Here is a 26,043-nt window from a genome sequence, read left to right on the forward strand (position 1 = left end):
CCAAACCTTTTGGTTGTAGGCTGGAGGCACAATAAATTGGCAAACGTGCCCCTTTGAGTATATATTAGATGACATGGTATATATGAATCCATTGTTTAAGTATCTTCTTTTTTTCTCCTGTTTTTAATGTATCTCACAATAGCCAAAAGAGATTTTAGCATGTTTTTCACCTCACAGTTATGTACAATGAGAGCTTTCTGCATACTAAGAATGAGGCATATATTGTGTATTGATGTAACACCATAACAAAGCAATGAAACTGTGTTTTGTGGCTGACACGTTCAGAGTAGTAAAATGGGTCTCCCTCTCCTTTGTAGATGTTTGAAGGGGTCGTTATGCAGCAAAAGTATGAAGAAGCCATAAGGACAAGAATGTAATGACAAGGGCTTCAAGCTAAAAGAGGGGAGATTGAGGTTGGATGTGAGGAAGCAATTCCTCACTCAGAGGGCAGTAAGACCCTGGCAGTGCTGCCCAGAGCTGTGGTGCCCCATCCCTGGAGGAGCCCGAGGCCATGGATGGGCAGCCTGAGCAGGGGGCAGCCAGCACACGGCAGGGCTGGGGGATCTCTGAGCTCCCCTCCAACCTCAGCATTCTGTCATTCTATGATTTGTGTTAGACAAAACAAGTCTATCTTTTCCCTGATTGCTTTGTTTGTTTGCTTGGTTCTTTTTTGCTGTTGGTGTTTGCTTTCTGTTATTTACTTTTTAGCAAAGAAGTGCTGCCACTGCTAAAATGTCGCAAGTCAGCGAAGAAACCTCTGCAGAAGTCTAGACTATGACTTCATTATGTATGACCTAGAGAAATAAATAGCTTTTCTACCCACATGGAGATAGAAAAAGAAGAAAAGGAAAGCCACCTGAATTTGCATTCACCATTTTCAAATAGAGATGACGAGCTCTCCCCCTCAGTTCTGTGGTCTGTCAGTAGCTGTGTATTTGTCTCTATGTATGCTGTGTAACATAGACTCACAGAATGGTTGGAGCTGGAAGGGACACTCAAAGGCCGTCTGCTCCCACTGCCTGCAGTGCACAGGGACACCCACAGCTCCAGCAGTGCTCACAGCTCTGTGCCCTGAGCGTGGCTGTGTGCAGGGATGTGCAGCACCAGCTCTCTGGGCACGCTGTGCAATGCCTGACCTATCCAAATCTCCCCCGTTCTCTTTAGAGACCATTTCCCCTTGTCCTATTACACAGAACCTGCTGCACGGTCTGTCCCTTCTTTCTTACAGCCCCTTTGGACGCTGACTCTCTCAGCCTGTCGTCGGAGGGGAGGTCTTCCATCCCTTGCCTCAGTTTTGCGGCCCTCCTTTGCACGTGTCTATGCACTGTAGCAGTCCGCGTGCTCGTCTCTGTGCGACTCCGTCCGTATTTGTATGTTTGAGGCCGTATGCATCCGGCTCAGTCCCTACATCACCCTCCGGCCCGTGCAGGGCTGTAGAGAGCCATAGCGCAAAGATTACAGCGGTCTTCTCCCCGCCCTCCCCTAAGGGAAGAAAAGATGCGCCGCATCTGCGCGCTGGCAGACAGCCCCCGGGGCCGCTAGGCTGGCACGGCCGCGGGGCTGCGGGGCTGCGGGGCTGCGGGGCAGGCAGAAGGACGCGAGGGGACGCCGAGAGCTCGGCGCGGCCGGCGGGGCGCTGACGGAGCCGTGCGGGGTTCGCCCGCCGCTGCCTCGCCGGTCGAAAGGCGGTCCCGGCCGCGAGGATCGCTCCGCGGAGCCCCGCTGCGGGCGGCACGGCCCGAACCCGTCGGTGTCAAACGGAAAAGCGGCCGCGCCGCCGTTCCGCGCCTCAGCGGGGAGCAGCAGGTTGGGATGTTGGTTTCTATCCTTTCCTGTCACATGGCTGGTAATAGGATCCCTCATCTGCCACTCGGCACCTCGCTGGGGCGCACTTACAGGACACATGCTGTAGGGCCTCCGCTTCCCGCACTTCGCGCTCCTCCCGGCCGCCCGCGACCACCTCCGCTCCGGAACGCGGTGCGGCCCGGCGGCCCCGGCCCATGGAGCCGCCCCCTCTCGCCGCCGTCGTGGCCTTTTCGGGACTGGCGCTGAGCTGCTGCCGCGAGCCCGTTCTGTCCGGTGAGTGAGTGAGTGAGTGAGTGACACCCGGCGGGGACGCGGGGGAGCCGGGCTGAGCGGACGGAGCCGCTCGTAGATCTTCTGGCGGGGCTGAGCGGCGGCAGAGCTGCAGTCTGTCCCCGAGCTGTGCGGAGCCGGGGCTGGCACGGAGCTGTGCCGTCCGGCAGCGCTTCGCCCTGGGCAGCCCGCTCTGCTGCTAACAGCCAGCCTGGGGCAGCGCGCTGCAGCTCGGTGATCTTTCAGCTCCCCTCCAGCCGAAGTCGTTCTGTGATTTTGTGATCGGGTTTGCGATAACATCCCTTCCTTATCGCCAGTTCGGTGCGCGGTGCCAGGTCCGGAGCGGCTGATCCTGAGGGTCCGAGTGTCACAGCCACCGGATGCGCGGTCCTCTTAGATGTGCTCTGAATAGCTGAATCTTCCTTATTCTGCTTAATACGGAATTTGCACTGCTTCCTCTAGCTGTGAATAGACACTTGCTTATCTTCACGCTTTGTAGGTACACTTAAAATCACGGAATGGTTGGGGTTGGAAAGGATCCCCAAAGGCCGTCTGCTCCCACTGCCTGCAGTGCACAGGGACACCCACAGCTCCAGCAGTGCTCACAGCCCCGTGCCCTGAGCGTGGCTGTGTGCAGGGATGGGGCAGCACCAGCTCTCTGGGCACCCTATGCAGTGCCTCACCGCCCTCAGTGTCAAAACTTCTTCCTTATACCCAACTTAAACTACCCCTCTTTTTGTTTGAAACCATTTCCCCGCATCCTATCAATCCTACCACGTCTGATTATCAGTCTCAGTACCACCAGGCAGCGTTTGGTGCACAGTTGGTAATCCTTTCTCTGTTGAAGTTGAAGAGTGTCATCTTTTTTCCGAACACAACTGTGGACAGAACGCACTGTGTAAGCAGCCAAGTTTCACAGCAGCTGCACGTGAGCATGTGGAGGATATATCCCTGTAGGAGTGTTTGGTTCATAGGCAGAGTAGAGACCTCTGTGCACATCCGTGCTCTGACTGCATACACCCACAGCCACGAAAGGTGGCAGAAATGACTGAGAACAAACAGCTGTGGGGAAAAAGACACGATATTACAAGGAGTGAATGCGTAGCGAAGATAATGGATCCAGAAAGCACAGCCACCTACCTTCCTTTTTGTATTAATTCAGTCACTGAAATCTGCAGCACTCAAACCTCAGTCCTACCATATTTCTCAGTAACTGAGGGGGTGGTGGAGTGGTGAATGTGTTGCCTATGATTAAGGGATTTTCTGAATTTGGTGCTTTTTGTGTTACAAAGACAAAGAAACTGAAAAGTCTGTGAAATGTCAGTTCCATTGAAGCAGTCTTGTTTTATACACTCAGTGCAATGGGCTGTCACTTTTAGTGTCTGTACTTACAGCCTTCATTTAATTTCCCACTCAGAAGCGTGTTTGATTTCCCCTCTTCCCTTCTCTGTTATCTTTCTGTGCAGCAGTAGCGGATCTCTGTGCTGTGGTTTCCTTCCTTTGAGCTGTTGTTTCACCCCAAACCTTTGTGTAAAGCAGCTCTGCTTTGTGTTCCTTGAGCGGCCATCATGCAAATCATCCAGCAAGCAGTTCTAAGCAGGCTGAGATAGTCACCCTAGGCGCTTCGGGGGATCGTGCTAGTACATGCACAGAGCCTAACTCAAAATCCGGAGTTATGAATGGATTTTGGTAGGGTGGAGCCAACGGAGTGGGAAGGAGGCCGGGATTACACGCTGCCAGCTGCTCATTTTGTCATATCACACCACAGCGGTTGTGCAATTGAGCACTGCCTCCATCTGCACAGTGGCTGAGGCCCACGCTGGTAAAATTTCCGGAGGGATTCGGTCTGCCACACTTGACAGTGGAACAACAGATTTAAAACTTCACAAAGAAAACAAATGGGTGTATTAAGGAGCAGAAATTCCTCCGGGGCTACATCATGCATTCTTAGTTCCAGTGATAAAGAAGCTCAGGACAAGTGTGGTGGTGGAACCAAACCGCTGTCCTCTTCCAGGCTGTGCCAATGGATGCTGAAGATGAGGTTTGACCCAATGTCATTCTGACCACTCTCTGCTCTGAACCAACACTAAATATGACCGTTTCGGAGCAGCTGAGGACCTCAAAAGATGATGTGTGTGTGCCTGTGTAGGATGGGAGATTTTTAAACTGCATACAGAACGTCTCTATACTGCATAGGGGAAACCTTCCGCTTCAGTGTCCTCGTGGCATCACAGCAGGCTTTCACTGGCCTTATCCTCCCCAAAATAATCTATTTTCCATCATAACATATTATGGAACAAGGTTCTTTCCTGACCAATCCTATGAAAATATGCAAATGAACATTTGGTTCAATCAATAAAACTGCATCTTCAAAGAAAGCCATTGCGCTACTAAAAATATTTTTAATAATGACCACAGAAGCCATATTTGTCTCTTTGATCTCCTGAAGCTTCTTCTGGTTTTAATCAGCGTTCCCACATGCAGAATTGTGGCAACCTATGATAATAGAATCTCTATTCGTGTATCCATAGGGAAACAAAAGCGCTCTCATCTGAGGAAGGTAATTGGGTGCTGTGCCCCTTCCATCCGTGGGCCTCCATCGCTGCTGGGGTGTCTTGGCATCGGTTAAGTGGTTTCTGTCCTTTCCTCTGTGCCTTACTCTCTCATTGAAGTGTTTCTGCTGTCTAATTATACCCTTTCAATCAAATTAGAGACTGCAGCATCTGGTTAGTGCCTGTAACTGTTGCCATCTGCACCTAGATACAGTGCTTGCGTTTAAGGAGGAGTGCTGCGATTGCAGGCTGCAGCAAGAGCAAGGAGAGTGGCTCTGGTAGAATGGAAATCACCTGAATCTCTTCTCAAAGCACTGTTAGAACGCATGCATCAGGCACCTGACACACAGTCCTTGTTGGACTCGGCCCACGCTCTTATCCACGTACATTTTAGGAACCTTTCCTTATTGCTCCAACCTTGCAGAACGTTTAAAGTCCTGGTTGTTACACTTCTGCAGCGAAACCTCGTATTTCAATGGCAGCAGTTTTCATTTAGCCTTGTTTATTCTTTTATCCGAATATCCTTAAAAGAAAATGCTGCTTCTCATGGGAATGTTGCTGGTAGGATCTCTCCTGCTATCCCTACCCAGAGCAAACAAATAGACAAGTAACTTGATTATTATTTTTTTCAGTGAAGTAGGAATGAGTTTGTTACTCTGAATTTTCAGTGCAAAGCTATGTATGCACCCCAGTCATACAAGAGCACTCTTAAACCATCCTGAATCTCCATCTCTTCAGTCTCCAATTCGTAGCATCATTGAGTGCATCTCTGAGAAATGATGGACATTGAGGAATGCTCAGTGGGCGAAAATCAGATGAGAGAGTCACAGGATGGCTTTGGTTGGAGGGGACCAACCCTGCCATGGGCTGGCTGCCCCCCACCAGCTCAGGGTGCCCAGGGCCCCATCCATGGCCTTGGAGAGGAAGGATGTTTGAGCATAGCTGTTTTCTTTGCTTTTCCTCTCATTTGTGCAGAGGAGACTGCAGAGGACATAAAGATGTTTGTATTATCTCCATCACTCATCATTTGGCACGGAATGAGTATTTCTTAGATAACTGGACTTGCCATCAAAGACTTCAGAGCTGCAGACCAACACATAGATGTCCATGTTAGAAAATCACTGGAAGCCAGTGCAGACTCTGTAGCTTCAGTGTTATATCATCAGTGCCTCATTCAGGACAGCAGTCAGACTGTTACATTTTGCACTACCTTAATTTTTCAAATGATCCTTCAGTGGTGCCCATGTGGAGTGCAGGCAGCCATACAGTTCCACAGTAACAAAGGCAGAAATGATCATTGTAAGGTCCCTACATTGAAGAAGAAACCGAAACAGATGGAAAAAATTTCTACTACAGCTGCTGTTTGATCTTCCAAATGTTGATCTGGCTCTAATAAAACTAATTGTGAACCTGTATCTCACACAGAACGCTCGCTCAGAGTGGACAACCATCCCAGTTTGTTTTCTGCTTTTTGCTTTCTGATATTTTCCTCTCGGTAGGTACTTCTCTAGACTCAGCAATCACTTAAAGGAAGAGTTATTTGACTTCCATGGTTCTGACTGTGATTACTGCTGTTTGCAGGCTTTCCCCGAAGCAGTAGATGCAGCAGTCAGTAGGTGGTTAGTAGAGGGAAGTCATGGTGAGCAAAGACAAAGGTACTGAGCGTGCTGAGGGTCCTGCAGTGCTGGGAATTTTATAGGGAACCCTACAAAGTGTAACGCAGTAGATCTCAAGGTAGAAGAAAGTAGGGCTGAGGTTCTTTTTATTGAATGACTGTGCTTACGTGAAACGTTTGTAATTCAGTGCTGTGGCAAAGTAACTATTATTAATCACTGAGCATTATTAGCCATTATCCAAATGAAAGTTTCCAACTAGATTGCCTCTAAAAAAACAAACAAAAAGTATTTCATTGGATTTTGTTTGTTCACAGCTGCTATATTTCATAATTTGAAATAAAGCTTTGTTGTTTCTTTTCTTCTGGGATAGTCAGTGTTTTCCCATGGTATCTCTCTTCCTCCCCTAACAAAACTAATGAATGCCCACAATGCTCATCCGGTTCCAACCCCCTGCTATGTGCAGGGCCACCAACCAGCAGCCCAGGCTGCCCAGAGCCACATCCAGCCTGGCCTTGAATGCCTGCAGGGATGGGGCATCCACAGCCTCCTTGGGCAACCTGTTCCAGTGCCTCACCACCCTCTGGGTGAAAAGAACACCTCAGCCTGCACAGGAACAACGCAGGTATTGTTGCAGCCATCCATTACCTTGAGAGCAGAATGCTGTAGCTAAGAGGAACAAAGAGAGATCCGGCTTTTCCTTCCACACCATGTCCTCAAAGTACTAAAAAAGAAAAAAGGCTGAAGATGAAAACGAAAGGCGGTTGCTGCTGCAAGTTAAAGCACGGGCCAGTCTTAGCAGATCCTGCAAGGGCTGATGTTAACTTCTGTTCAGTCTGTGTGCCAGATCGCGTTCAGGTACTGTAGCATTCCTTACATTGCTGGGGAGATGTTAGCACACATTGCTTCCAGTTTGGAACTGAAAAGCAAGAAGAGTCGTAGCGCTAAAATGATGAAAGCACCTTTTCTGGCCGTGTTTGTCCCTCCTCACAACTGCTTTGTTATACCATACGTTATTGTGTCCATCCAGTTTATGTTTTCCTCCCCTTTCCATCAAACTCTGCTCTTTATTTTGCTGTGACAGGAAAGCTGTGGTGTCCACTTCAAAGCAGGAGAAGCGCTGAAGGACAGTGGCACCGCCGGTGACTCAGAGCGTCTTTTTTTGTATGTTTACACAAATGTTTGTGGTGACTCAAATACTGGAAATTCAGATCTGTGTTTTCAAGGAAATGCACGTAGCCCACCCGCCCGGCTAACGAGGCCGGGTTAATTAAAGTGAAGGAGAAGTGTTAATCTGAAGCTTGTTTTTTGCTCAATCAGATAAGTTTCTCTTCAGGAGCACCGCGCCAGGGCCAGGTGCAATGCTCTCCCTTTCCTTCAGGGCACTGGAGTAGAATATCTCTGCAGCTGTTCCATGAGAATGAATGCTATCAGATAAAAAGAGAGAATGCTGTCAGATAATATGGAATGCTGCCCAGCCTGCAGCTAAGGACAGACGTTTGTGACTTCCCCCAGTAATGCTACCAGCACAGGGCCATGCTTATGGCCACGGAAAACAGGACAACATTTTAATTAGATCACAGAATGTTGCATTTTAATACTATTTTTTAATAAATTCATGGATAATGTTATCAAATAAAATTGATTTCTTTATGTTCTTTCTGGAACAGGTTGCCCAAGGAGGCTGTGGATGCCCCATCCCTGCAGGCATTCAAGGCCAGGCTGGATGTGGCTCTGGGCAGCCTGGGCTGCTGGTTGGCGACCTGCACATAGCAGGGGGTTGAAACTGGATGGGCATTGTGATCCTTTTCAACCAAGGCCATTCTGTGATTCTTTATGGCAATTGTTTCTGGAAGATTGGATCAGAGTAGATTGTCCCTCTTCACTGTAGAGGAGTTGGACTATAGGTGAGCTTTAAAGGTCCCTTCCAACTCAAACCCTTCTGTGATGATTCTGTGAGAGCCACACAATGACTGATGTTGGAAGGGATCTCTGGAGGTCATCTTGTTCATCCCCTCACCTCAGGCAGGGTCACCTGAATCAACTTGCTGAGGACCATAATCAGATATATTTTGAATATCTGCAAGGAGAGAGAATCCATCACCTCTCCGGTAGACCTGTTCTAGTGATCAGTCACCTTCATAGGGCATCTTTTAAAGAACTTTTAAAATCAGGATATAAACGTTTGCAAGATTCACACCTACAAAGTCTTTCATTTTGTAAGGGATGGATGTTCACAAACGTAGTTAATTTGGAATGAGAGCTGGGCAGTGTGCTGATAAGTAGCAGATTGGTAATGTCATGTACTGTCATGTTTGGAAAATCAGCAAGTTACAAATTCAACCTAACAAGCAAAACAAAGAGAAAGCAGTAAAAAATGTGATTTTTTTTTCATTCAGAGTATGTACTTGATTGTATTAATCACACTTGAGTCCCAACCAAGGTATCTTATAAAAAACTGAGTAAAAATCATAGAACCATAGAATGGTTGGGGTTGGAAGGGACCCCCAAAGGCCTTCTGTTCCCACTGCCTGCAGTGCACAGGGACACCCACAGCTCCAGCAGTGCTCACAGCCCTGTGCCCTGAGCGTGGCTGTGTGCGGGGATGGGGCAGCACCAGCTCCCTGGGCACCCTGTGCAGTGCCTCACTGCCCTCAGTGTCAAAACTTCATCCTGTTTAAATCTCCCCTCTTTAAATAGTGAAATCATAATCCCTTTAATAGGTGTTTGGGTCTATGGGAAAATATACAGTGCAAACAGCATCCTCAGTTGCCTAAACAGTGGAGGAAATCTGTTAGTGAAAGGCAACTGGAGTCTTGGGGATGGGGGAGAGGGCAAGGGAAGAGCAAGTAAACACCAAATCTACATATATTCTATTCTCTCTCTTTCCATTTCTTCCCAGAATGTTATACAGCAAATGGGGCCGATTACCGTGGCACTCAGAACCAGACCTCCCAACACGCGGGGAAGCCTTGTCTCTTTTGGAATGAGACCTTTGAGCACCCTTATAATACTTTGAAATATCCCAACGGGGAAGGAGGGCTCGGTGAGCACAACTACTGCAGGTAAGAACTATCTCATTGCCACCAATGTTGCCTCGATGCAGCTTTAAGCAGTTGGCACAAATTAGAAGCATGTCTGAACCATGAGTATCCTGTTTTATCCTGCGATCAGAACCCCGAGTCTTTGGCTCAGCACACAAGTACCATTGGTAGAATAACAGAGAATGTTTGAGGCATCACAGCACGCTTCACGTGTGTTGTAACTGCAGCGATTTGAACATCCTATCCACTTCTGTTGTTTTCTTGGCATGTAATTGCAGTGGGTTCAATGTTAGAGCAAAAACAGTGTGAAACTCAGGTTCAGTAAGATTTATTTTTACGTGGCATTTAAAGATCACTGATTTTTCACTCCCTCGCTCTCTCTCTTTTTTTCCCCCCAGGAACCCTGATGGAGATGTCAGCCCATGGTGCTACATTGCAGAGCACGAGGATGGAATATATTGGAAATATTGTGAGATTCCATCCTGCCGAAGTAAGAGAACCATGTAATTAGTTCAGGCCTGTGTCTCTGCCGAGCGGAGGTTGGCAGTTATACAGCAGTGGGTAGTGATTTTCCAGCAGAAACTAGGACAAGGCCAATCAGCTTATTTTCATTTGCAAACTAAGCAATATTTGAAACTGATCTCTGGAGTTAATGACAAGGTTGCTGTGTAGTTGTTCCTCCATTGCTGCTCTCTTCATCTCCTCTCAGAATTAGTGGCTTACGTTATTTACATTAAAATAGAAGATGGGGAAGCACTCAAAACATATGGAGTGCTTCTAGTTTTTCTAATCTGATGAAGTACGCCGTTAGCTCAGTACAGTCCAGAGGAGAAAAATGGATAGGAAATGATTAATTAGGTTTTCAAAAAGATGTCTGTGTCTCCATCACTTGTGGTTCATCTGTTAAACGGGTAGCGTTAGTTTGATGTGAGTAGCACACAGATATGGAATGGCTAGGAAGAAATAGGGGCAGTAGAAGTGGACACAGGGAAAAGATGAATAATTCAGATCGCTGTCAAGTTATTCATCTGAACATTCCTTCCAGCATCTGATGTTACCAATGTATGATGCTGCTCACCTTATCCAAAACGCGTTTCTCCTTTCGCGGTTCGTGTCAATACCTTCCCAGATTTTCATTCCTGGATGCTCCAGGATAAATTCTCAAGAACCCCATTTTAAACAAATGACTCAGTATTAACACCCATAACTGAACATTTTATTAGGTCTGATCACTGATGTATTTTTCTTCTAACTTCTGTGCCTCTATGTCCAAGAGATTGCCTCTGCATACACTGTTAAATCAGAGCAGTTGTCCCGATGTCAGCATACTTCTGATTTAAGGAAGTACCTTTCAGAAGGACCCCCATAATTAATAAATTTCTGGGTCCCAAATTAAAGAGTTTGCATTTTCTTTAAAGATGACAGATTTTAAGCAAAGTCTCTGGATACGTCCCCAGCAAGGCAGATCCTCTCCACTTCATTTGTTCTATGCAAGGAATCCTTGTAAAACAAATCTCACTCACTTTCTCTGTGATGGGGGGGATGAGGATTTATATTTGGACGCTTACTTGCACAGATAATCCAGATTTATATTTACAAAATACCCTTTTGACCAGTAGCAGCTGTTTCACTGAAATTGGATACTAGAAAAAGGAATTATAGCAACAAAATGTACACTGCAAGTCCATCCAAGTCTTAATGCAAACTTCATGGTTTATGACGTGTAATTAAAAAAACAACACTTATTCCTTACTGTATCGTCTGTTTTCAGTAAGCAGAGTGATAAACCTCAAAACTAACAAACCTGTGAATTGCGTAATACAAAACTGAGTTTTGTGGTGGAATAAGAAAGCAATTTTGTGAAGAAAACTCATTTCAATGTTTTGGGGAGTTAAAAATTTGTGTCCTGTAAGCAACCTTTCCATAATTATGTCTGCTACTAGAAAAAACAAGTATAACTTAGTACAAACGATACCCGCCAGTGTAACACCAACAACATGAAACTCCTCTGTTCCCTAGAGAGATTTGCATGCAGTGATTCACTGCAACTACAATTCAGCGTCTGATTTTATCATGGCTTATTCACATGGACTTCACATAGAATGCTGAATTCAGAAACGCATTCTGCACTTGTAAACATGCTGTGTGGAATGCAGCAGCGGTAGATGAGAATGGCTGTCATGGTGCAAAGGACAGTGGTGTCCCAGGGGGGGGCTCCCAATGGGCAGTGCCCCGCTAGGAGCTTAGTCTTTCCTTTCCTCCTCCTTTTCTTGTGTGCTGGTGTGGGTATAAACAAATAAAAGGGAATAAAGCGGTTTTTGAAGGTCAGAGGAATTAATCAGTCACAGAAATATTTTTATTATCCATATAAATACTTAATGCACACACATAGAACTGTGGGATATCCTGGGTTGGAAGAGTCCTTGGACATCATCAGATCCAACCTGCTGCCCAAAGCAGACTCAGACGACACCGTTATGTTTATACCATCTCTGCTGATTAACTCCCAGCAGCAACACAGCAGTGTCTCAGGTTTAGGACCAGCCCATCAGTAGCCAGAGGGAGAAGGGATGCAGCGAAATCGTGTGTACATGTATGGTAGCCAGTATTTCCTGTGTTGTCTCAGGTCATTTAATCATTTGATGTGGGCCTACTCAAGTACTCCTGGCTCTCTGTGGAGCACGTAGCCATGAGGTTATGTATTTTGTTGACTTAATAACAAAAAATATTGGCTTGGAAATTGCTGCTCACTATTGGGCTAGACTGGTGATTCTCCATGAACAACTGCTTATTCCAAACCACGTGGCAGATTTTGTTTGCTAGATATGAGAAAGCTGAAAGCTCACTGGGACACTGAGGAGACTAATTGGCTTCAGGATTTTACCCAGCTGCTGTGCTTTGTTTAGTTACAAAATGCACAGAGTTTTCAAAGGTTGAGACTGGTTTCTTTGCATGGGAAACACTGAAGGATTAATCTTCTGGAGACATGGCTGACGGGTCTCACCAATAAAGCTATTAAGTAGATATATGTATTAATACGTGGTTTTAGAAATCCCAGGTCCTCTAGCGAAAGGAGCTAGACTGGTGGCTAGGAACTGCTTTCTGGGCAGTGAAATAATGTGCTTTACAGAAAACTGAGCTCTCTGAGAATTATCTGTCCAGATGTACCCAGCTGGGTGGGGTTGTAAATGGGAATTTCCAAAGGTATGTTAAATCAGGCTGTAACTTGAATTCGCAGTGCTTAGAAGCTTGCTGCTGCAAGGCATATCCAAGCCATAAATCCATGCAAGCATTTAGTGTTGAAAGTGTATCATTCTTAGGAAAGAAAATTATTTTATCAACAATATTTGAAGTAACATGATCTAAGAATTAAAAAAAAAACCCCAACACATACTTGAATTTGATTCTTCCTAACTTTGTTCTTTCCTTTGCTCTTCTTTCTGGTATTGTAGTCATCCTCAATTGCAGATCACTGAGAGCTATTCCAAAAGAATGGGTAAAAGATCATCTTTGCTAGAATGGGACAAATGGAAGTTGTGAATTTAGGGAAATGTTTCATTGCACACTGGGGAGGTATAAGGAAATTCACCAGTGGGACTTCCCAAACCCAAAGCAGAACTGAGCCATTTGTGAAGATGGCTCAGTTCAGAAAACATTATTGCACTCCTATTGAATGCATATGGGAGGACAGAAATACTGAGGCACTCAGTTTGCTAAGACAAAAGGAAACAAAGCAAAATATAAACCAAAACTATGATGATTTTTGGATGTTCCTACCAACTGAATTATTCAATTTATTTCTATGCCTATAATTCTTTTCTTTCTCTATTTCATTCTATGTGTGTGAGCAGACATGACAATTAGACAAGGGATAATTTTATGCCCTTTACACAGAAGCATACTCCACACTGTTTCTCTAGAAGTCATGGCTAAATTCCAGTGATTAGATGAAAAGCACAGAAAAAAACCCCCCACAAAACAACGAGTTATGCCCTGAAGAGAAAAAACTCTCTTTATGACCACCCATAGTGATCAGTGAGCCTTGAAACTCTGGTAGGACGGGGGGAAATGGTTTGAACTTAAAAAAGAAGAGATTTAGATTGGATATGAAGAAGTTTTGACACTGAGTGCAGTGAGGCACTGCACAGGGTGCCCAGAGAGCTGGTGCTGCCCCATCCCTGCACACAGCCACGCTCAGGGCATGGCGCTGTGAGCACTGCTGGAGCTGTGGGTGTCCCTGTGCACTGCAGGCAGTGGGAGCAGACGGCTGTAGAGCATTGCAGGTATATTGCTACAAGGCTGTGATGCATCTCCTGTCATTTATCCCTGGGAAAATTTGGAAAACATGACCTAGAGTAACATTTCTCACGGTGTAAAACCAATAGAAGAAAATACAGAGAGCTGCTTAGTAACAGGAGAGTAGTTGAAGCGGTCGGTGTCTTGAAGAGAGCACAGGCTGCCCAGGGGGGCAGTGGGGTCACCATCCCTGCAGGTGCTCAGTGAACGTGGAGCTGAGGCACTGATGGTAAAGGCACGGTGGGGCTGGGTTGGAGTTGGACATGGTGATCTTAGATGCCTCTTCCAACCTTAATGTTTCTACGACTGTTGTCTGTTATTCTTGCCAGTGCCAGGGAATCTGGGCTGCTACAAGGATCATGGAGAGCCGCCTACTTTGACTGGCACCAGTGAGACCTCCAATAAACTTACTATCCAGGCATGCATCAGTTCCTGCCGAAGTCAACAATTTAAGGTGATTTCTTTGACGTACATTTACAAAATGTTTTAAAAGACTGAATCACGGGTGTCCAACCTTTTGGCATGCTTGGGCTGCACGGCGTGAAGAGAAATTGCCTCGGGCTGCATGTATGCTGCTCTAGGTGCCCTCTATTCCAGCTTTCTTGCTACTTTTAAGCAGGATCCTAACAGCTCAGTCTGTGGTGGGACCTCTGACCACAGACTAATCAACTTCTCCAAAGCACATGCATTCTGCTGCCAGCTTGCTTGTTCCCACAACCTCCTGCTGTTACACCTTTAAACATGACCCCTCCCTTCCTTATGCATCTTTGTTGTCAAAGTTTGCAGGCATGGAATCAGGTTATGCCTGTTTCTGTGGAAATAACCCTGACTACTGGAGATACGGGGAGGCAGCCAGTACGGAATGCAACAGTGTTTGCTTTGGAGACCATACTCAGCCTTGTGGTGGGGATGGCAGAGTCATTCTTTTCGACAGTAAGTATTGAAACAGGCTGAGTTTTTCTCAAAGGAGAGGCCTCAAATGCTGAGCAAATTAGGGGAAAGGGCTTAAAGGCAATGAGAACTGTTGAGCAGAAAAACACCTAAATTCAGTATAAAATAAAGCTGCTTTCCACTTCAGCTTAAAGTTCCCATCCATTAATAATGTGAAATAGCTCTTCAAAGAAGCAACGCCTACTTAGGCAACTGACCCATGCTCCAGAGATTGTCTCTTACTTCTCCAGAGCTGGTGCTAACTCTGCTCTCACAAACACTCTGTTTTTCCTCATTAAGCCAGACAAGACTTGCTCTAACTCAGTTACACAATGCAAAGCAACAGAGAAGAACTGTGCTGGGGAAGGGTGTACAGCAAAGGTACAAACAAGTCAAGTTTGCTATTTGACCATCACTGATTTCATAATTTCTTATACATGGAAATCTTCCTTCCTATTACTTGATGGCCACTGGGGATCTCTTCCAACTCAAGCCATTCTTTGATTCTATAATACTACAGTTTTTTAAATTCTCCCCCAATGGAGCTTTGTAGTGCTTTCCATATTGCACTAGCATGCAGGCTCATGCTGTTCTATCCACTGATTCCTTTGCTCTTGGCTTCCTGAATTCATGATGAGTAGAAGCATCCTTTGGGGCATTTCTTCTTTGAAATGACCGAGGGCTCAGCCAGCTGTTACCCTGAGCACCTGCACTGTCTTTTCTGGTGAGCAGAAAAAAGAAGTCATTCTAGTAACCACCACCTGTTTGGTTTTGCTGATTAGCAACACCTGCTCATCTCATTCCTCTTCCCCAAGGTCACTGACTTCTAATCTACAGATTGTGTTGTACGCCCGAACCCTCACTCCTGATACCTGCTGGCTTCCTGAGCTCATCATTTCCAAGTCCTTTATACACACAACACTGTCTTATCCTTTTTCTGTCTCTTCCTCACCTGCAGAGTCCCATGGGCCTCAGTGTAACATCCGAGTGTGGAGAAGAGATAGGGACAGTAAAGATGCAGTGGCAGGCATTGAAGAGTTCTGTGTCTTTAAACTGAAGTTTTTACACCCATCTGTAACTTTTACCTGTGTGTTTATGTGCTGCTGTCGTGGCCTAAAGCTGTAACGTTCAGACCCACAGCACAGAACTGGATGGGAAGGCTGCCCACACTGCTGTGGGTGCCCCAACCCTGGAGGCATTCCAGGTTGGTTGGGGCCCTGGGCAGCCTGAGTGTTGTGGGGCAGCCAGCCCACAGCAGGGGTTGGGGCTGGGTGAGCTTTATATCCCTTCCAACCTAAGAGCTATTCTGATTCTCCTGTTCTATTTCCATTCCATACGGGGAGCTGCTATATTTTGTGGAGCACTAACCATTAGCATTCATAATTAATATTGCCTATTTGAAGAGCACCTTGCGTTTCAGTTGTTACAAACAGCACAGCCAACCGTGGCAACACCTACAAGCCAGTTGCAAAGAGCAAACGACGCCCACTGTCCAATTTCAATTCTAGCAATACAGTCTATTCAAACAATTCCATCTACTCAACTACATCACCAGCTGTTAGCACGGAGCGAGTGCCAAACACAGATTCTCTGTGGGCCTTTGTACCTCGGTGGGATCTTTCGCATTCTTTACATTCTCCTTCTTTCATGCACTCTCAGTCCCTCTGTGGGGTCTTTTATAGTGCAGCACTGGTGTGAGGTTTGCTGTTATGACGAGGCCGTGCTCCAGAAAAAAAAAGAGAAGTGTTTTCACTTTATTTTCTGGCAGACATGCTCTACTTTTCCTCATTCCCCCAGCTCACTTTTAATTTGCATTTATTGGAGGCCTTGCTCAGAGCCCTGTGAAAACTGAAACACTTCAAAACATGTATTTACTTTCTCCAAGGACTCTATTATAGTGCTTTCAGCTTTCAGAGAGAAGAACTCTATGGGGGAGTGATCATTCTGATTCAAACAGTTCTGTCTGAAATATACTATTTCATATTGAATGTTTAGGATATATACATGTATGTATATATAAATACAAATACATGCATCATTTGTGTTGGAAGGGACCTATAAAGGCCATCTGCTCCCACTGCCTGCAGTGCACAGGGACACTCACAGCCCCATCAGTGCTCACAGCCCTGACCCCTGACCATGGGTGCCTCCAAGGACATATATATGTATATATATATAAATATATGCATCAAATCAGTTGGCTGGCATTAAACTTCCTCTCTAGATTCATTGCTGAATAGGTCTGCACTATAACCCTGAACAATCATTAAGGATTGTAAAGTGTCACTGGGCACGTCTTTGTACTGAGCTTAAAGGATGGGATCATAGCAAGTAATCCAGTCGATTTGCATTAGACTTCATAACAGGCACTTACTCAAGTTACTTCATGACAATAAGGTTGATCAGGAGAAAGGATGCTCAGAAGGCACATATAAATGTTCACAGAGACTATTAATGAACTAGAACATCTTTCACATGAGGACATTATTTTGCTCTGAGAAGAGAAGCTTGGGGTTGGGTTACTGATGTGGATAAATGCCTGATGTGAGGGTGTACAGATAAAGCCAAACTCTTCTGTTTGTGATTCTGTGTCAGAGTAAGGGGCCAGAAGGAACGTATCCCAAGCAAATGCCATATGATACATTGCTCCCAGTGCTGTGGGAGGTAAATAACCTGAGGCCAAGAGACACTGGAGGAGCAATGCCCTCATGCATAAGGCCCACCCTTATGCCCTAAAGTTTGTGCATTAGTTCCACAGAGTGGAAAGCTGTGTGTGATGGTTGCACTGCCTGCACTGGTTTCTCTTTTTTAATTTCTTTTCCCTCTCCTCTTTGTTTCACAGCCCTTATTGGTGCCTGTGGAGGGAATTACACTTCTGCTACAGCTGTGATCTATTCCCCAGATTTTCCTGACACATATGGCACAGGCAAAGTCTGTTACTGGACCATACAAGTCCCAGGAGCATCTCAAATCCTCTTCAGCTTTGTCCTTTTTGAAATCAAAGATGCTACAGACATGGTGGAATTGCTGGATGGCTACACCTATCATGTTCTAGCTCGTTTTAATGGGAAGAATCGGCCTCCCCACACCTTCAACATCTCCTTGGATTTTGTTATTTTGTACTTCTTTTCAGATGAAATCAACCAAGCCCAGGGATTCGCTATCAGATACAGAGGTAAGAGGTTAGCCTTGTTCTTTGTGCATTTTTCAGTGTCATTAAAGCATGTAATTCACCCAAAAACTCCAGTCAGCTGTGTGTCATCCACAGCAACATTTGCATCTTCAAAAAGTCAATCCTACATGCATCTACCTATCAATGCAGATTGGGAAATAAAAAAGCTGGAAAAAAAAACACCAAAACAACACAACAACAACAATAACAACAGCAAATAGCAGTCCAACAGCATCTTTGGTTCAACTGAGCTCTTATCAGTGATGCACTCCAGTTATCTAGAAGGTCAGCAGGAAAAACACTGCAGCCCTTCAGTCCCACTGCTCTGATCAACAGCAGTGGAAACAAACATTCTGAGAACCCCTTCTGGGTGAAGCCCAAATTTGACATCAGACAGAATGTGCTGCCTGCAGTTCCCTAAATGGACCAGAGAGAAGCACGTGGCTGTGAAGTACAAAGCACAGCCCAGTTACACCTGTGTAGTTGTTGATGTAATCACACTGTTGTGTTTTCAGCTGTGAAGGACAACGTGCATCAAAACAAGATTGCAGTGAATCAGACCCTTCCAGAGAAGAGAAATGAACACACAAATTTCAGCATCAACGCGGCTCGGTCGTCAAAGATACTTTATGTCATCACGACCAGTCCAAGCCATCCCAGCAGCTCCATGCCTGGTAATGTCATCTCCATTTAAGATGAGATTCATTTGCTCTGCTTTGTTACTTACTCTGTAGAAGCAGTGAAATCAGATAGGAAGTCAGAGCACTTCATGGAGGTGGCAAAAGGTGCTGAAAAAAAAGAGCATGCATTGATAGAGCCTCGAATTAGCTTGGGTACTGCATGCAGCTCAGATATCCCAGTGCACAAAAGTGACTGCAGTTCTACAAAGAGGGTTGTGGGCACAGATGGAGCAGGTGAATGGGTGGGGGAGGTGCCACTGAAATGTGCCGTGTGTCTGGAACCAACTTTCACGGCATCTTTACATTTGGGTTGGAAATAACACACTTCCCTTTTCTTTTTCCCTTTTTTTTTCTTTTTTCCATTCTTCTCTCTTTCTTTTCTGTTTTCTTTTCATTTCCTTTTCCTTTTCCATCTCCTCCTTTCTCCTTTCATTTTTCTTCTCCAGAGTGGACAATATACAGCCTCACAGCACTGCTCATCCTAAGCGTTACAGCCATATTGGCCAAGATATTTCTCCACGTTGCCATGAAGTAAGTACAGAGCAGAGCTGTCCTGGGTGAACTGACATCTCAGCTCTGCTCTCCCTTGTGGTACACTTCATTTCTCTCCCTCCTGATACTTTCATATTGGTCAGATTCAAAATCAAGTTACATGATGCATATTTGTATCCTCAAGAGTGTGCCTGTATACAATATATACATAATATGTGTGTACATATATGGAACCATAGAATGGTTGGAGTTGGAAGGGACCCCCGAAGGCCGTCTGCTCCCACTGCCTGCAGTGCACAGGGACACCCACAGCTCCAGCAGTGCTCACAGCCCCGTGCCCTGAGCGTGGCTGTGTGCAGGGATGGGGCAGCACCAGCTCTCTGGGCACCCTGTGCAGTGCCTCACCGCCCTCATTGACTTTCTTTTAATTAAATATTGAAAAGATTCCAAAAACCCCACAAATGTAAGAATTTGTATTGTGCCATAACACACAGGTTAAAAAACTGATTTTATTACTACCTTTCTATACCATTGTTTGGTCAAAAACCAACCAGCACTTCAAATCCTGATACAACTGTGCAGTATGTTGGGGGAAAAATAAGTGTCGTAGTGGAACTTGTCAGCATTGCCAATACAACAATAACGTTATCACACTAATAGTAGCAGCTTCCCTGGTACCTTAGCACTGATCATGAGGTAATGCTTATTTCCCAGATCCCATCAGATCCCACCTGCAAATGAAATAGAGGATTCCAGTGAGGTTACTGCTGCTGGAGAGATCTGGAGTATATTCTATCGGCCATCCACATCAATATCCATCTTCAAGAAACAGCTGCGAAGCCAACAAGACGACTGCAACCCACTGGTGGGAAACTGAAGTGTCTTTTATTTTACAGGAACCAATCTTCTTAAAATCCAGGTGATTTGGGAATAACCCCCTTTTTTTTTCCTCCCACTCTCATACTTGTCTTCCAAAAAGTCAATTCCCAAAGTCCTTTGTGTGACTTTGTCTGTCTGCTGTTCTCTTTTGTATACTGGTGGCAATGGATTTAAGCGATGCAATAATTTTCAAATATCTGGAGCTCATCAGATCTGCAGTGCTGTCAATTACTGCGAGAAGAAAGCGTTCCCCTGCCTGTGAAATGAAAGCAGAGCTACATTTTTAAGACTAATGCCCTTAATTGCCAAAGAACTGAAACATCAGCGGGGATTTGATCTGCGGAATAATTTCTCTTTGATTGCAACAGACAGCATTAACTATTTTTTCTCTTTGGTAGAAGATCTGTTCACCTACAATGCTGACTTCTCATCCCACCACTGGGGATCAGCAGTGAGTGTGTCAGCCTCAGCAAGTCCAGCCCTGTGAGATACTTCAGAACATAATGACAGTGCAGGTCAGATAAGTTGTTGGGAACAGCTGGCATTCATGAGCAGCTCCTCCAGCTATGGCAGAGCGAATTCAGTGAGAGCCATTAAAGTTCTGTAAACCTGGTTAGGACAGAGGGTGTAAATATGAGTTTAAATATGCTGATGCTCAATAACACAGCAGACACGTGAGCATGCAGACACTGCTCTGTGTGCCTGCCAGAGGTCACTGAGTTTACAGCCAGTATTTGCCCTCCTGTTATCAACATCGAAAGCTCCTCCCCTCACGAGGACTGTAGATTTCATTGACAGAAATAGGGCACTTAAAAATCAAACGGCGACACATTGTGCCTTGCTGCTCCGAAAGTAATGCCTCCTGTTTCGTGGCGTCGGCGCCCTTGTGGCTGATGGCGGCGGTGCGGCAGTAGAGGTTGAAACTTCCCACCGGTATCCCATTCCATTGCCGAGTGACAGATGGCAGCAGAGGGGCACTGACAGCATGGTGTCTGATGTGGAAGTGTGTATAAAGCAAAGGTGTGTCAATGAATTCTTCCATGCAGAAAAAAAATGACCCCGTTGACATTCATAGCTGCTTGCTGAACGTTTATGGAGATCCAGCAGAGGATGTGAGTGCACTGAGGGGTGGGGGTGCGTTTCAGCACAGCAGCAGTGGGTCACTTCTGCTGGTGCAGGCTTTCATGTGCACGGCATGCAGGCTCTTGCTCATCACCGGTGAAAATGCATAGTTAATAGTGGTGACTATGTTGGAAAATAGTGCTTTATAGCTGAGAATTTCCTCTGTCAAATAGTGCTATCGTGCTCTTTGTATCTATTGTAATTTGTATGGAAATAAATAGGAGGCATTACTTTCAGAGCAACCTACATAGATCTATAGAGTTTGCCTGAACTGAATTGATTCCAGCTCCATTTATGTACCACAGATGAGTGCCAGAGACAGCTGAACAATTGCACAATAAGTGCTTAATAGAAACAGAACTTCGCTAAGCCAGCAATTATGGAATTGTTTATATCAAAAGTGGAATACCATGGAAGCAGCTAGTAATTTCTTGCATAAGCTGTTGGAAAGGTTACAGGAAAAGTTAATCACAGTATTGCCAACAATTAAGACAGCAAGAATTGTAAAGTACATTGGTTCTCTCTTACACGTTGGACTAAAAGACATTGACTCTGTCAGACTTAACAAGACATTGAAAATTGCCTTCTTAACAGTCAGTGTTTACAAAGACCTGTAGCAAAACAGTTTGCTTTCTATCCGTGCTTAGTCTGGTTCACTGATGGAAAACAGAGAGAGAGAGAATAAAATCAGATCCCAAAGAGTTACGCTGTGAGCACAGTGTGAGGAAGCTTTGCCTTCTTTTCTTACCAAAAACTTCAGCAGTCTGACCTAGGCAGTCAAAGGAAAATTCATAAAGCACGTAATTAACACCAATAACTTGAAAGAATACCCAGTGACTGATTTCTACCTGCTGCAAAAGTAAGGACAAAGTAGTTTTTACATCTCTTCACACCTCAGTGGTGCAGTTGTATGTGGCCAACGCAAATGGTACCCATTTAAATGGCACTTTATCACGTTTGCTGTAAGGGTTTAGGAGAAGAATAAAAGCCTGACATGCACAACTGTTATAATCCCACATGATTCAGCACACAGAAATGCCTCTGACACCGGCAGCTGACAGCTGCCCTGAATACCACGTTAGCATTTGCAGCGTTGACTTCAACAAACAGAAAATGACTGCAGAACAGGAATTAGTTTGGACCGTTACCTGAACGGCCTTTTGAGCTCTTAGCCAGCAGTTCCCTCAGTAGGTTGGACAGGCTGCAGATACAGCATGGGTCACAGCTTCAAATGCTTTGACAACAAAACCATCACAAGGAACCACCTCTCACACACATTCCAGCCCCTGTCCTGGTGCCTTCCTCGCTGACTTGTGCTGCTATGGTTGGCTCCATAGTGATGCAATACACTTACAATTACCATCGTTTTTTCTTCCTGAGGTTAGGGTAGAGTAGGATAGGATAGGATAGGATAGCACAGTGTGGGGTAGGATTGGATGGAATGATCAAATGCAGTAATAGAACAGGAGAACAGAATAGCTCAGTTGGAAGGAACCTGCCAAAGATCATCAAGTCTTCATGGCAGACCAGTAGTTAGAGCATATTGTTGAGGGCATTGACCAAATGCTTCTTGAGCACTGACAGGCACGGGGCACCAGCTAGCATTGCCCTCCCCCAGATACTTTCAAGGACCTCAACATCATTTTTATATTGAGACCAGAACCATATGCAGTATCCAAGGTGAGGCCTCAGTACAGCTAAACAGCAGGAGAATCACCTCTTCTGACAGGCTAGCTGTGCTATGCTTACTGCACCCCAGAATGTGGTTTGCTCTCTTGGCTGCTACCATGGCTATGTGGAGAAGAAGCCATAGCACTAAGGGTGCACCGGGAATAGGAGCAGTGAGCACTTTGCTGGTACCCCAGCACTGCATTTTGTGAAGCTGTCTCCTAACTGTATGCAAGTTGCGGGTGCCTCATCCCTGGGGGCACACTGGGATGGGACCCTGAGCAACCTGATGGGGTGGGGGGCAGCCAGCCCATGGCTGGGGGTTGGAGCTCGATGATCTCTAAGGTCCCCTCCAACCTCAGCCATTCTATGCAGCACGTTGGTTACAGAAGTCCACAGAATGCGTGGACCTCTGCTGGCGGCCAGCAGGAGAAGTGGCCTTCCCAATTCAAAATCTGCTTTTAAAAATAGTTTGTTGACTAAATGATTTTGTATGTCCTTTCGTCTTAATATTTTTTAAGTTGGAGAGAAAATAGAGACTATAATTTAAAACCAAAAAAAAGTGTGATGTCATAGTAATATATTTATATATGTATCGGAAATTATTTAATACAGGATATTATGCTTGTATCTTGCTGACGTTTCATAGGAAGATGTTAGTTTACACTCTGAGAAAAATAAATTTTCAATACATTGTAATCATGGGAAAAAAAAAACAGAATTTATTGGTGCATAGGATAGAAGGGCACTAAGGAGAGTAACTCAGCCTCTCAGTTTGGTAGCAGTGATGAAACAATTGCTTCAGGTGCTCCTTCTTCCTTTGAATCTCATGTCTAGCTTGTACTTTCATTTGGTTGTTCATCCAATCCTGCTAATTCATGTGCATATACTTCTGGGACCATCCTAACATCCAACATCTTCATCTATTTATTCATTTAAACATTAACATCATCTGACTTGGGGCTTTATAATGCTGCTCATCCAGACAACCCAACAGCACTGCAGAACTCTGGTTTCTGTAGTCCAGGATTCCCTGCAGAGGTATAAATGTGAGATTTTTACTGGAAAATGAAGCAGCATCCTAAATGCATCCAGGCCAACACACCAGCAGGCGTTGGATGCTGCTGGGTGAGCGTGACAAGCTGTTGCAGTGTCACCTTCTGCTCACTGAGCCTTCTCAGCCATTGCAAAAGACTGCTAAAGATTTTCTAGTGCACCATTTTACAGATGGAAGGGTCTACTGCAAAACCATAACTCAACAAATACCCAATCCGACCAGCCCAGCTAGTTCTTAATAGCTTACAGAAACCTATTTCACAACCCTCTGATGACATACACTTTAATGAGAGTTTCACCTGAATATTATCCTAGACATTTTTGAGTAAACTTATCATTCTGCTAACTGGAATGAGAAGTGGAGCCCTATTCCCACAGCACCGCCCCCAGTACATGCGGGTAATGCAGCTCTCAGCTTTACCGAGTGCTTGTGCTTTTCAGGATGAAATTTTGCATTCCAGAATTCAGTCTGAAAGACAATTTACTGTAAATCCAGGGGATATCCCATGAAATAAATCAGACTGACAAGAAAAGAACAAATCCTGCTTGAGATGACTCACGGCTGAAGTATGTGCTGCGTCTCTATGTGGTCATCCCGCATTGGGCAAATGGCTGCAAGTAACAATTATAAAAAATTAAATGCAGTGAATTGCCACGGGAGGAGCGCAGTTTGTGCTGCTCAAGTGTAGAAGAGCACTGCGTGGCAGGGGGAGAAGGCCAAGAAAACTCATTTTCTTTTAGAAACACCACTGTCACACAGGCACCGGTCTCTTCTTGCACAAGAGGGGATTACTGTGCTCTCCTTTCTTGCCATCCAGTCTATGAGACTCCTTTTAAACTTGTTTATTCTGGAAACGTTTGCCTTATTTTTTTATTTTTTCTTCATTCCCGTGAGAGAAATGCATTCTTTACTCTGAATGAGATCCTTTCATATCAAGCAAGTCACAGAAGCGCAGGGCTTCCCTTTCCCATCAAAGATCTGGTTTCAGGTCTATTGTATCCCAGACAAAGACCTGGGCAGGCTGGCTCCAGCTGTAAGAACACAGCCACCTCCAAAAGACACCTTCACCACACGAGGAGCCCATCGAAACTGAGCACTGCGTCCTGCACAAACCGCTGTGCAAAACATCAATGACCAACACTGTCGACTATCTGCCTTAGAGTTCAGCAGACACACTCCAGATTGCTACTGCCAAAATGAGACCGTGCTCCAACACACAGCATTAGCACTGTGTACGATCTTATTAAGAAATAACGCTCATCTCCTGGGTCAGTTCTGAGGTGACTGAATTACAATGCACTGGAACAGGCCTAGATGAGAGGGGGAAGAACCCTAATCCAAAGAGTTACCAGGTGGAAACCTTGGTGAGATGGAAGCAACCAAAGGAGAATGGAATCTTTTTGTGTCACTGCACGAAGAACGCATAACATACAGAGGCAAACTATTTCAGCAATAGCATATGTTTGTGTTTTACACGTGTACATACATGCACAGAGATCGTTAACCACCAGCGATCACATCCAAGCCATCTTCTTCGATGTGTTAATGAATGTCTTTGATCATATTATGCCCTCTGTCGACACGATGAGAGCAGCACAATGCTGATTTTAACTGCAATGGAACCAGTGATTTCATGAGCCGGGGCATGGATTTGGGTTTAGCCTATCTGTTCAATGTGACTTCTCCATTTGTTGCATCCATTTGCGCCATGGTGGCTCGGGCCTCAAAGCAGTCATAGTTCAGGACAATAGATTATTTTCATCTGAAATTAAAGCACAAATAAGTTCCCTTGCTACAGGAAACATGCAGGTTCCAAATAGAAATGAGGATGCCTTCCAGCAGGTGTGTGCCAGCTGCCATGTGATTTGAGCCTTCAGAGACCTGTGTGACCCTCTCACACAGCCTTCTTTCTACACAGAAGTCCAAGAACTGCCCTGGTAGTTACAGACTGCCACCCTGCAGTGTCAAGCTTCATTGCATCTCCTTCCCCATTTCCCACAGCAGAGCACTTAACCCCATCTTTTCCACAGCACGCTTTGGTGCGCTACGGCCTCCATCCTCCTCTCCTCCTTCTGCCTCTACACCTTTGCCCTCCCTTCCTTTGGAACCTTTAACATCTAACTTCCTCCTCCTTAACAGCAAGACCTGCCAGCTGTGAGCAGGGACAGCAAACAGCAGGCAGCGAGGCTGCTGGAAACACAATTAGGAAGGAGCTAAAATCCAGCAGTGGCCTTACACTGAGCATAACGCCCAGTAAGATACTGATTTATTCTGTGTACTCCAGCGTGGCACTTACCTGAAAGTTGAATGGTCCTGGGACGGAATATTACGGGTTGTCTCCAAAGGGGAAGAAAAAAAATAAATCACAAAAGAAAACTTTGCATTTTTTAATGCCATTGTTGTATCTGTGTGTGCATGCATAGATGTGCCTACCTGCTATTTAACAAAAGAAGCACTGCTGC

General features: G+C 45.3%; 1 protein-coding gene across 1 annotated transcript; it reads left to right on the forward strand.

The window, feature by feature from the left end:
* The first annotated feature begins 1,573 nt into the window (after positions 1-1,573).
* Positions 1,574-25,992, forward strand: KREMEN1 (kringle containing transmembrane protein 1). The gene is made up of 10 exons (XM_048963887.1): positions 1,574-2,079; positions 9,144-9,306; positions 9,684-9,775; positions 13,911-14,035; positions 14,361-14,514; positions 17,354-17,686; positions 18,199-18,357; positions 18,810-18,894; positions 19,570-19,774; positions 19,910-25,992. Exons 1-9 carry the CDS (start codon positions 2,001-2,003, stop codon positions 19,730-19,732), a joined length of 1,353 nt encoding a protein of 450 aa, XP_048819844.1. The 5' UTR covers positions 1,574-2,000; the 3' UTR covers positions 19,733-19,774; positions 19,910-25,992.
* Positions 25,993-26,043: the final 51 nt, after the last annotated feature.

Source organism: Lagopus muta, chromosome 17 (assembly GCF_023343835.1).
Source record: "Lagopus muta isolate bLagMut1 chromosome 17, bLagMut1 primary, whole genome shotgun sequence".
NCBI lineage: Eukaryota > Metazoa > Chordata > Aves > Galliformes > Phasianidae > Lagopus > Lagopus muta.

Excerpts from the sequence above, each read along its gene's own strand:
- KREMEN1 (XM_048963887.1), top strand. The coding sequence starts at position 2,001 with ATGGAGCCGCCCCCTCTCGCCGCCGTCGTGGCCTTTTCGGGACTGGCG. Across the intron at positions 2,080-9,143 it reads CCGCGAGCCCGTTCTGTCCG|AATGTTATACAGCAAATGGG; the intron begins GTGAGTGAGTGA and ends ATTTCTTCCCAG. Across the intron at positions 14,515-17,353 it reads CAGAGTCATTCTTTTCGACA|CCCTTATTGGTGCCTGTGGA; the intron begins GTAAGTATTGAA and ends TTTGTTTCACAG.